A 12,764-nucleotide genomic window follows, 5' to 3' on the forward strand; every position below is an offset into this window, starting at 1 on the left:
TTATTCCCTCTCGAAATGTTAATTAAATACTGAATCTGTTCATCACCATACACAGTTGATACCGAAATAGCTTGTTTGGTTATATATCCATTAAAATATATCAATCTAAACTATATTGAATATCATCACCTTGATGAAGTCCAACAAGTGTAATGCACAGGAGAATTAAACTAACTCTGTACGCTAAGTAATGTCTAAATTGGGCTAAGAAAATACCCACACACTTAAACATATGCTAATATTAGAGCCATTGCATTGCACCACATATAACATACCAAGTTTACAAAAGACACAACCTCCCTTCCACGGTTTCATTTTACATATCAATATCTTACAAATATCACAAATTTTTGGATACAAGTATCCAAACCAAATGGAACTCATCTCTCCAGGATAAACAAATAATCTGGGATGCTAAAGTGACAATTCTTTGTAAGAAAAAGTCAATGGTGTGCCTTCTCTCTCCAATGCCCACAAAGAATAATTCAAGGCTCGTGATTCAAGTGGCACCAAGTTCCCTGTTCAAATAATCTACAAACATTCTTTTTGCACTTTGAGCATCAGTGGGGGGAGGGGGACCACTTAAACTAGACTGACCTGTAAGTTTTACAAATGTTCTGCGCAACCTCCGCAGCTCAGGTAATCCAACTGCTCTACGAATATTAATGTGAAGTTGGAATCAAGGAAAGTCATCTTGCTCACAATTGGCACTTGTGTGTGGGTGTGATAGTGTTCTATACTATAGCAGAATTAGTTTAACAAAAGGATATGTTTGGCAATCCTTCACCGAGGACAGTGCTATTTACAAGACCTCCATATCCTTGCGCTTGGGAGTCAATGAGGGCATTCATCACTTCCTACATCAATACAATCAACCAGTCTCTTCAGCAATCTTCAATATATATAAACTACAGCTAGATTCCCCAGCTTATGCAAGTCAATTGTTATAATGTGTGCCGCATTCGGTCTGTCATTTAAAATTAAAACTAGATAATATGAGTGGATTATCCATCTTTAGAGTCAAGACTATGAGCTCAAAAAATGCGGTAAACCTGATCATGAGAAAAAAGAACCTGGACAGTTTACAAGAAATATAAATGTAAAGCATGTACCCATCCTTGGGCCTAATACAATATACTTGCATAAATCTCACCTTCTAGAGAATTGTTAAATATAAGAAAATCACAGGCAAAAGAGCAAATTTTATTGATGTCCAGAATTGACCAAAAAGAAGTCAATGGTGTTGGTAAACTCCAAGAAAAGTTCCAAAAATTGAACAGTCAGTACATATGCATCTACAGAGTCAAAATGGGCACCAAGGCAACTGCAAGGGGAATGATATCGCATCTTCAAGGTGTTAGAGTCAAGAGTATTCAGAGCTCAAAAAATGCAGTAAACCTGATCATGAGAAAAAAGAACCTGGACAGTTAACAAGAAATATAAATGTAAAGCATGTACCCATCCTTGGGGCTAATACAATATACTTGCATAAATCTCACCTTCTAGAGATTTGTTAAATATAAGAAAATTACAGGCAAAAGAGCAAATTTTATTGATGTCCAGAATTGACCAAAAAGAAGTCAATGGTGTTGGTAAACTCCAAGAAAAGTTCCAAAAATTGAACAGTCAGTACATATGCATCTACTGAGTCAAAATGGGCACTAAGGCAACTGCAAGGGGAATGATATTGCATCTTCAAGGTGTGAAGCTGCAAGCAACATAAAAAAATTCTTATTAACTATAAAATAACTTAAATTCTAGCTGTACTGCTGCACAACCATTAATCAAAGGCCCCATACATAATCTCAATACACCATATGGGCGGATTGTCTATCATTTCTTCTAACAGTGACTCATCTATTATAAAAGGCCAAATCCTTCATATGCAACATACTAGCTATAAAAACTGTCTCCTGAAACAGCTTGTAACCTAAATTCAAATATTGTTTTGTTTGAATGTCTCCTAGTAAGAGATGCACTTGGTCTCTAAGTACAAATCTCCTGGGACTTTCTAATATCTAGCTAAAGTGTAGTGCTATTGAAAGGCAATTCTGTTTTACTGATAAAGCAACTGGCTGACCCTATAATTTCCTAAGCTGAATTCCATCAATCCTCCAAGCCCTTTCTCTAAACTTTAGGTGAACAGTAGTGACTCTCTTCCCTTCTCCCTCTCGTGTAATGATGATGACATAGATACCTCTTCTACTTCTTTTTATGTGTAATTATTTTTGTGCGTAGGAGTTTCCATTTGCATTCTCACATCATTATTGTGCCTTCTTGTACTTTCTAAGTATCATTGACCTATTTTGGTCACTTGTTGACATTCATAGAATTTCTTTCCATCCTTTTAAACATGCACATTCTATGCAGAGACTATCTTTTTAAACATGCACTTTCTATGAAGAAACATGGCTATACATAGGTTGTCTACATATGAAATAAACCTTGAAAGGGATCTATTTGTGCCTCTGAAACAGAAGTAGTATCAGCAATGAGAATCTAGTCCCCTTGAAGTTTAGAATCAACTAGATTCCCCACACAAAATGCTCACGTGTCAACAATATCATTTTACAACACTCTTCAGAATACATTTCCAACTAGAACCAGAAAAAACACAAAGAAAACTTATGTCTTTTGGCACTTAATGGAAAAAACCACATGCCAATGTATATCATTTGTTGTACATCCACATGATTCACAGATCCACACTCAAAGAATTTGTCCCACAACTGAAATAGAAAGTCTCAAACACCAATCAAAGCTCAGATCTGCATAAACAGAAGTACTGAATGGAAAAATACTGTTAAAATTGGCAACTAGGGCCAAACTCCATGTGGGTCATCTTATTAATGGCAGCTGATATTTTTCTTGGATCCCTCTCATCGAGAGGTGTAGGATTGATCTAAAGATCATCTGATTCCAATAAGTATTCATGGAGATATGAATTTATTTGTGTTATGGGACAATTCGTCAAGGTCGGCCAGCAACCAAATAAACCCCACATGTGCTCAACGTTTTAGTATAAATAGAGGTGCCTTGAAAGTCATTTGGACACACTCACAACTCTCTTGTGATCTCTTCCTCTCCATTCGTTTGGGTTTTAATGGAAGGAAGAATCCCTAAGAGAATACGCTGATCTAGGAGGTTTGCCCTAGCCCTAGACAAAGAGATCTATACGCTGCCCTCATCTACATTCATGGAGAAGAATCTTCGCTGCCCAAAAAGGAGGCTCTTATATCGCAGCAAGGATAGGGTTCAATGCTGGTATAGAGAAGCCCTAACAGCCCTAACGCTGTCCTAAAAGAAACCCTCAAACACAGCAAGAAGAGAACCTTGATCTGATCTTAATACGCTGTCATAATTGGAAGAACAGTGTGGGAAATGCAGGGCTAAGAGATGCCCTAATTGCTGTTCTCTACAAGATCAAGGCACAGTCATAAAGAACCTAACGCTGTCCCTAACACAGTCATGAAGGCAGAATGCCCTAGCCACAGGACTAAAGGGAAAGGAGATGCCCTAGACATAGTTGCTGTCTTGGGTAAGAAGAAGCTATGCTGCCTAAAGAAGATGCCACCTAAAACACAGACTTAGAAGAGAGACCTAAATGCTGTCATGGATCTAGCTGCCCTCTACGCTGTCTTGGTTCTAGGTAATAGTCATGTACGCTGTTATATTGAAGCTGCCCTAAACGCAGTCAAGTTGAAGTTATGGTGAAGACCTTAACACTGTTCTAGACCGCAGTCTTAGGAGGGGTCTCATGTACCTTAATTGCTGAGTGTGCAAGAGAAGATTTAAAGATAGCTGGGTTGTCTTGCTGCTGGGCTAGGCCGCAAGCCATAGCCAGCAGCATGGAGGATTAAAGTTTGACTTCGGTGCAACACAGTGATATTTAGGTACAGCACAATGGAATAAGGTGCGTGGGCAGCATGGGACAGTAAGGTGCTGAAGACAGCATGAATGAATGAAAAGGGGTGCAACATGTTGTGATGGAAGCAGCAACATGGTATACTACAACTGTATGATAGTGCAGCATAGTGCACAGTAACAGGGGTGCAGCACAGTGATACATAGTGCAGCATGATGTGATGGAAGCAGCAACAGGATGCTGAGGTATTGCAGCATGCATTTGGGTGCAGCATAGTGCAATGAAGAGCTCAACATAGTGCAGCAAGAGGAGATGCAGTACAGTGATGGGTACAGTCATGATTAGTAAAGCATGATGAGATGCAGCATTGTGATGATGGGTGCAGCATGGTGCAGCACGGTGAGGTGCAGCATGATGACGAGATGCAGCACAATGAGAGGTGAAGGAGTCACCTTGGAGAATCAGTTGAAGCAGCATGTCTTCCACTGATCTCATGTATCATCTTCCTACAGATAATCTCTGTTCTTATCTAGATAAGTCAAAGTGTTGACTTCTGTTGTAAATGTACTATCTCTCTCTCTCTGCTGAACTATTGAAGAACATAAAAGAAGAATTGATCAGGGGTTCCCCACATTGGGGTTTGTCCCTGGCTAGCGCCACATCTTGTGTCCTCTTGTCTTGGCTTGTCTTCTGCGATTTATGTTTATGTTCTATCTGCAGTTTACTTTAATGCTGATGTGATTGCTAATCTGGAAAAGATATTGAGCTAACTATGAAAATTGAAATAAATTGCTCTAAGCATGGAAGATACCTAAACTTAACAAATACAGATCTACAAACACCACATATTAAGAAATGATATCAGCCCTGCAAAAGTTGAAATCTGATTTACACAAACAGCAGCACGAATGCAGCAGACAGAAAAGCTGAAATTCTGTAACAGCAATCAACATCTTCACATTAACACATAAGAATAATCCAATATTCTCAAGGGACTGCAATGGCTTCGCTTAAGCCTTAGACACTCTCTATTGTAGAATCATTCTACTCAAGCTCACTATATATAAGCCTAAATAGTGTGCAATCTTCTTTAGTGAAACTTGACAATAGAGGAAGGAGTGGTTATAAGACTTGTTACCATTCAATCTAGCAGGGGCCCTAGGAGGAGTACCTAGTGGACGACTACTAGACCAAATGGCAACAACAGATGTAATGTTCCAAATGGAAAAAATTAAAATACAATAGATAACAGAAGCAAAGAACTAGCTACAGCTATAAATTTCAAGCATGCACAACCATACACAAATAAACACTGAAATCTGGGCAAAAACTCTAAGCCATTTTATTAATATAATAAATTATGAGTACAATAATTGAGATAAGAGAAACCTGGGCTTGTACAGCAAGCAAGGCCAAACCAAGGTGACAAACCAATGGCTCCAAGTGCCGGAAAAGCTCCCAGAAAAAACTGCACCCTGCCTAGTGTAAACTGCTGCTGCAACAGGAAAAAACCTTGTATTTGACCTCTCAAAAGCAATGTTGATAATATCGCTGAAATATTGGCGATATTCAGAAATATCACGATATCTTCAGGGAGCCGAAATATCGCTGATAAAATATCGCGATATTTTCGCTCCCCGAAATTATCAAGATATTTCCGAAATATCGTTGCTATTTCGGGAAAATATCGTACAACGATGTTAAATATCGCCAAGCCGGCTGGGCTGCTGCTAGAAAATGAAAAAAACGATTTTTTCTTTCTCATTTTTGTTTTCCGAGTGTTGGAGAAGGAAGGGGAGAGCATTGTGGTTGTTGTCAAGGAGCAATTGAGGGTTTAAGAGCCATTATCACCACCAACAACAAATTTTTTGTTGATCAAAGATTGAAGAACAGTAATCCAATATTCATTTCTTCCATTAATAGGTATGTTCTAAAAAGCCCCTATGTTAATGATTTTTTTGATAGATTTAGGGTTATTCTTGCTTGCCTCTTTGCCTACCAACATTTTGCTTCTTCTTTCTTTCCATTTGCTATGATTTTCATGCCCATGAGCCAATGCAAGGGTTTTCTCCATATTTAGACAGCAAACTCCATTTCTTTTTTTAACTTTCAAATGCACCCTCTTATTGTCATTTTTCATTGAATTCACATTGCAAATAATGTAGCAAAAAAATATTTTGTAAAATGAGGTAGTCATTACCTATTATTTTTTGTGTATGGGTGGAGTAACTTTAATCATTAATTCCAATTTTTTTTGGTGCCCTAGGTTTGAATTAGCTCATCACTACAAATATGCCAAAAGCCTTGGACCCATTTTGGAAGTATGGGGAGCCTAATGGTGGGACAAATCGGGCATATCTATCACGCAAATTGTGTGGGACCATGATGACAGGAGGGGTTCCGCAATTGAAATACCATCTGGCTAGACTCTTTGGACATGATGTTGGGATTTGTACAATTTCTAGTCTGGAGTTTATACAAAAAGCTCTTGAAGCAATCAATGAAAAAGACAGAAAGAAGGAAGAGGCAGAAAGAAAAAAGGTTGAACGCGCAGGTAAATCTTTCGGGATATCTTCTTCTGATTTTGAGGCTGAGGGTAGTGGGAGGGGCTCCACAGCATCACCTGCTACTGCTAGTGCAAGGTCATCATTTTTTGTTCCACAAACTGGACATGGAGCACAACCTTCTATGTCTTGCTTGCCTCTTTGCCTACCAACATTTTGTTGCTTCTTTTTTTTTCATTTGCTATGATTTTCATGCCCATGAGCCAATGCAAGGGTTTTCTCCATATTTGGACAGCAAACTCCATTTCTTTTTTTAACCTTCAAATGCACCCTCTTATTGTCATTTTTCATTGAATTCACATTGCAAATAATGTAGCAAAAAAATTATTTTGTAAAATGAGGTAGTCATTACCTATTATTTTTTGTGTATGGGTGGAGTAACTTTAATCATTAATTCCAATTTTTTTTTGGTGCCCTAGGTTTGAATTAGCTCACTACAAATCTGCCAAAAGCCTTGGACCCATTTTGAGAGTATGGGGAGCTTGATGGTGGGACAAATCGGGCATATCTATCACGCAAATTGTGTGGGACCATGATGACAGGAGGGGTTACGCAATTGAAATACCATCTGGCTAGACTCTCTGGACGTGATGTTGGGATTTGTACAGTTTCTAGTCCGAAGCTTATAAAAAAAGCTCTTGAAGCAATCGATGAAAAAGACAGAAATAAGGAAGAGGCAGAAAGAAACAAGGTTGAACGTGCAGGTAGATCTTTCGGGATATCTTCTTCTAATTTTGACACTGAGGGTAGTGGGAGGGGCTCCACAGCATCACTTGCTACTACTAGTGCGAGGTCATCATTTTTTGTTCCACGAATAGGACATGGAGCACAACCTTCCATAAAATCAATTGTTAAAAAAAAGAAGCAAGAAGCAAATAGAGTTATGGGGAGGTGTCTTTTTTGGAGCAACTTACCTCTCAATATCACCAGAACCAATCCATTTTGGCAACAAATGTGTGATGCTATTGTTGTTGTGGGCCCAGGGTACAAAAGTGCTACATATGAGGAGTTGTGGGGGCCAATTCTTCAAGCAGAAAAGCAGGACATCAAGTCTAGATTTGCGGAGTTGAAAAAAACATGGGAAGTTTTTGGATGCACAATGATGTCTAATGGTTGGACAGACAGGAAGGGTAGGACCCTTCTAAATTTCTTAGTACATTGTCCTAAAGGTACCATGTTTATTAAATCAGTGGATGCATCAGGATTCAGCACATATCAAAGATGCAACAACGATATGTGAGTTGTTATATGGGTTTATTCGAGAGATTGGTGTGCAGAATGTGGTGCAAGTCATAACAGACAATACAGCTAATTATGTGTCTGCCATCAGGACGCTTATGGAGAGGCATCGCACATTGTTTTGTACTCCATGTGTAGCACATTGTATCAATTTGTTGCTTGAATATATTATGGGGAAACTCTCCTTCATCAAGGAGGCTAGGAGTGTCCCCAAGTTTATTTATAACCATGCTTTTGTTCTTAGCCTCATGAGGAGATACACAAGAAACAAGGAGTTGCAGCGTCCTGCAATCACATGTTTTGCCACAAACTTTATTACTCTTCAGTCTTTGCTTCAATGCCAATTCAAGTTGAAGCAAATGTTTGTTTCTCATGACTAGCATGATTGTAGATACAGCAGGAGACAGGATGGGAGAGCCATTGCAAAAATGGTGTACTCTAACACGTTTTGGCAAGGAGTAGAAGAAGCATGCTCAGTTAGTGAACCTATAGTAAAGGTTCTGAGATTGGTAGATGGAGAATAGCTTGCAATGGCTTATTTGTATGAGGTCGTGGATAGGGCCAAGGAGGCCATTCGTTCTTTTTATGTAGACAAGGGTTCCGTTGGGCTTGATAGGCATATGATGTTATGGAATGTGATTGATAGTTGGTGAACAGGGATGCTTCATCAACCCATTCAGGTAGCAGCACTCTTCCTCAACCCCGCATTTTCATACAAATACGCCTTTGATTTTGATGGCGAGGCGATGGAAGGGCTATATTCCTGTATTCAGAGGATGGTACCTAATCTTGAGCTTCGTAGCAAAATCAATCGCGAGATACAGTTTTATTGGGATTGTGTTGGCCTATTTGGCTTTGATGATGCTATTAGGGAAAGGACCCTCTTCATGCCACGTAAGTGACAAGTCATCACTCATTAGAAATTAGAATTTTCAATTTAGAATTTCCTTACTTATAATTCTAGATTTTTAAAATTCAATTATGTAACTTTTATTTGAAAGTTTAATTATGTTTTAAGTTTTTGACTTTTTTATTTCTTTATTTTGTTGTAGATATTTGGTGGCGAAGCTATGGTGCAAGGGCACCAAATTTGCAGAAATTGGCCATAAGAATCTTGAGTCAAACATGTAGCTCTTCAGGGTGTGAGTGCAATTGGAGTGTATTTGAGAAAATACACGCAAAAAAGCACAACAGGTATAACTTTGAGCTTCAGCCTTCAGTTGAGCAATTACATTTATTGTAATTTTTAATTTTTAATTTATGACCCTCAAGTGTCAAGACTCGAGGCTCGTTAGTTTTTTTGACACTCTTATAGGTTGGAGTTCGCATGCCTCAATGATTTAGTGTATGTGCATTACAATATCCGACTTCGAGTGAAGCAAATAGAAGCACCAATGGATCCAGATGCCATTTCCTTAGACAATATTGATGTATTGTCTCAGTGGAGGGTGGAGTCTGAGGAGCCCATCTTGGAGGAGTCACCTTCATGGTTAGAGCCAGATGATCCATTAGAATAGGGGCAGCAAGAGGAGGACTCGGAGGAGGAGCAGGAGGCAGAGGAGGAGGAGGAGATTGTGGGAGCATCAGCATCAACACCATCTACTATAGATATAGGAGAGCACAACTCCATACCTAGCACTCATTATTTGACATTAGATGCAGAGGCAGGGCCATGGCCTTCTACTGCTAGGGGCAGGCCTGGCAAACAGCCCATCATGTTTTCTCGTAAAAGGGGGAGAGGGCACTGATTTCAGACAGATAGCTACTAGTTTTATTTGTTTTGCTACATATAACTCATGATGATGAGATACTTTTATATATGTGATGTTATTTTGTATTGGTTCTCCACATTTGAATCCTTGATTGGACAAGTATCACGGATCAACAGGATTTGGTATTACCTTTGATGTATCATTTCTATTTGACATCATATATATCAATGCTTCCTTCATATTTATGTGTCAATGTGTTTATTCCATGTTGTTATTGTTTTATATGTTTAAAAATCTTAACAAAATGATAAAAAAAAAAATGAATATATTATGCATTTTTTATGCTTGCCAATATTTGCCGATTTTATCGATAAGATGTTTTCTGGACCCTCGCCGCTATTTTGCCAATACATATATTATCAACACTGCTCAAAAGTGCCCATAAATTTTTGCAATTTTTGTTGGAGTCTCCCCACATTAAGCCCATAAAAACCCAGAAAGGGTTTTGGTAAATTCTACTAACCACCCGGGGCCCAAAATTTAAGCTCCCTCCTCCTAACTCTCTGCTAAATAATCCTCCTGTTTTGGGGCACCAAAACTCCTCCAAAATTTATGCAAAATTAGGAGTAGACTCCTTGAGGCTAGTCCAACAAAACCCATAAATGATTTGGGCTAATTCTGACCTCCCGGAATTACCCAAATTTGGTGTTACGCCCTCCTTGATAGTTTTTGCGTCCCCCACAATTCAAACTGTTGGATATGTCACCAATTCCTTCTCAATTAGCTATAGAATTTCCCTGCAAATTTTCTTCGGAAGATGTGAGTGAAATTCCTTCCAAAACCCGACACAAATAAGATGAATCTAGCCCCACAAATTCTGCCCAGTAATAGTTTTGTGCAGGCCCTAAAATGTTGAGCTTGGCTCTCTCAGGAGCAACAACTCACTGCCCCAAAATTCTCCACAAATGCTGGTCCATCCTCAATGAAATTTCTCCTAAATTCGTTGGCTAGAATTCCCTTTGAAATTCCCTCAACTCAGTGGTTTGATTTTTGTCCCTATGTCCTCCTGGAAGTTCGAACCAACTGAAGCAGAGCTTATGTGTCCCATGAACTCTAGCAAATCTCTCCCCACTAAGTTCTTAAATACTCTCCTAGGGTAACACTCAAAGTTCACCGAAAGTAGAGGTGGAATTCCCGCTTGGGAATTCCTTGTGGTAAACAACACTGGTTTACTTGGCTAAACAACTTAAGAAAACTTGTGTTCAAAAGTGAGATTGCCAAAGGAGGCCACTTCTCCTATTTTAGTTGTTGCTCCTTTTCTTTCCTTGTGGACTCAAGCATTCAATCTCCTTGCCTTTTCCCTCCAATTCGATTTCCTCAAGGAGTGCGTATTTCCTCATGGGGTGGTCCCCACATCCCACTCTGTGATTAATCTTCCCTTTTGTCTAATGTTTGGGGCCTCCCCCACCACACAAAATTAATTAATTAATTTTCACCCACTTTTCCTAAGTTTGTACCCAAAATTTTATCCATCCAAAATTTGCAAAGATTGAGAAAGGCACTTAGTAGATTTTGATTGGAAGGGATATTCAATCCTCCCCGCCAAAAATTACTTGTCCTCAAGCAATTCCTAAACAAGCGCTCTCTCCCTATTGACCCAACTAACACTACAAGCAATATCGAGGTCCCAGTTGTGCCATTGACCCACCCCTGATCCATGCGCTAACCTGTCATAAAGGAGTCCCTAAATACTAGGGACCCAAGTCATCCAACTCAATGTGAAGCACCCCTTGCCCCATGCGCAGACCCAAGGTGTAGGGGTGTGATAGCCTCCTGTCTCCTCTCCATAAGCAGAGCACCTCGATGCTACCAAACCCCTGTCAACTCCACGAAAAGTTGTCCCACCGAAAAATCGATCCTGGGTACCTCAAGAGGGAACTCCTGAAGATACAACCCAAGTCCCATAAAATAGATCCCTCGTCTTGGCGTGCCAATCATGACCACCTCCTGCTAGTCATATAGCCACCCAAGTGAGGCGTTATCCTGTCTCAACTGGTCTCTGGGAAGTGAAGTTCCTGCTATCAAACAAAGTCCCAATGGCAAATCTGGGTGACCTCCCCCTATGAGAACCCACTCTCCCCAATCCGTAACCCAATTGCTCAGCCCTGTAGCTACCGAGCCCCAAACTAATCTCAAAGTGAGTTGACCAAGTGGATGTTGCCCTGGTCTGGTCATAACTTCGACCCTCTCATCCAATAAGGGGCAACTCCACTACACGCAGGTTTATCTTGCCAGGGCACCTCGCCAAGGATACCATCTACCGATCCACACCCAGTCTCCTATCGAAACAATAGTGAGAAGGACCTTCCTCAACCCGTAGTGATCATCCTGATGGTCTCCGACTTGTCATCCGAAGGAAGATGCAATCTTGTCTTTATCATCCCCATGATCCTCCCAAAACAAGGTAGTCCTCTAACCCAATGGATCCTTGGATCCCACAGCTAGATTGGAGGCCCATTGCTCCCAATTCCTGCTGCCTGCCACTGAGTAGTGCCAATGACCACCAAGGACCACACGTGCCAATCATCCTGCCATACTAGCGCAATGCCCCAAGCCATCAGCAAATCTCTAGAGGGAAAACTACTCTTCGTGCAACCGAAACCCAATGGAAGACCTATGCGATCTTCCCCTATAGAAACTAGCACATCCTTGAATGTGGTTGAACTACCAAGCCTTGAGAGGTCGAGATCCCATGTTGATTGCAAAAGGAAACTGCCATGCTGACATTGCAATCTCTAGTCATAATCAGCGGTCCAACATGCTCATACTAGGTCCTCCCCTCCTGTATCTCTCAGCCACCATACAAATAATGGTCAAAGCTATGCCCAACATGCAGGGACAACTCAACAATGCCTGAACCTCCCACCTGATGGCTAGCCTCGATCCTAAGCAACAACAGGGAATACCCACCTCGCCATGTGGAGAAAACCTCATTGGTCTCCCATGTGTTAACCCGAGAATGAGCTAGATCTCTCACTGTCAGGGTCCTGCTCATCTCGAAGTGGAGTGATCCACTCATCAACTGAAACCTTGGCTCCCAAGTTTGCAGCAACATAATTTTGACAACTGTTGTGATCCATCTGTGCCTCACCTCTGATCCCTGCGGGTATAGGCTCCATATATCAAGGGACATTCTGGTGTATAGCCCACGTCGTGCTCTTGCTTGGCCACACAACGAACTCTACCATCCCATCTCTGGATGGTGTACCCAAAAATTGCCAGAAGCCTACGTGCCCTCCTGTAGAACAGGTTTATCATCCCCTACGCCGCATGCCCCTACAATGCTTTGGAATGCCCTGCCAAAGGTGTGTCATACAGATCCCC

At 40.6% G+C, this 12,764-nt stretch overlaps 1 protein-coding gene across 2 annotated transcripts in view; it reads right to left on the minus strand.

Annotated features, from left to right (window-relative positions):
* Positions 1-231: 231 nt before the first annotated feature.
* The window catches only part of DRL1 (KTI12-like, chromatin associated protein), a 226,785-nt gene continuing 214,252 nt past the window's right edge, over positions 232-12,764 (minus strand). For both annotated transcript variants that reach the window (XM_089416423.1, XM_089416424.1), the window contains exons 8-9: positions 769-857; positions 232-665 (exon numbers count right to left, since the gene is read on the minus strand). In XM_089416423.1, coding sequence (XP_089272549.1) covers positions 500-665; positions 769-857 — 255 coding nt within the window. In that variant the 3' untranslated portion in view covers positions 232-499. The remainder of the gene's footprint in view (positions 666-768; positions 858-12,764) is intronic.

This window comes from Pinus tabuliformis, chromosome 3_2 (assembly GCF_031772625.1).
Source record: "Pinus tabuliformis cultivar Carrire ecotype Pingquan chromosome 3_2, CPIR1, whole genome shotgun sequence".
In the NCBI taxonomy this organism is placed as follows: domain Eukaryota; kingdom Viridiplantae; phylum Streptophyta; class Pinopsida; order Pinales; family Pinaceae; genus Pinus; species Pinus tabuliformis.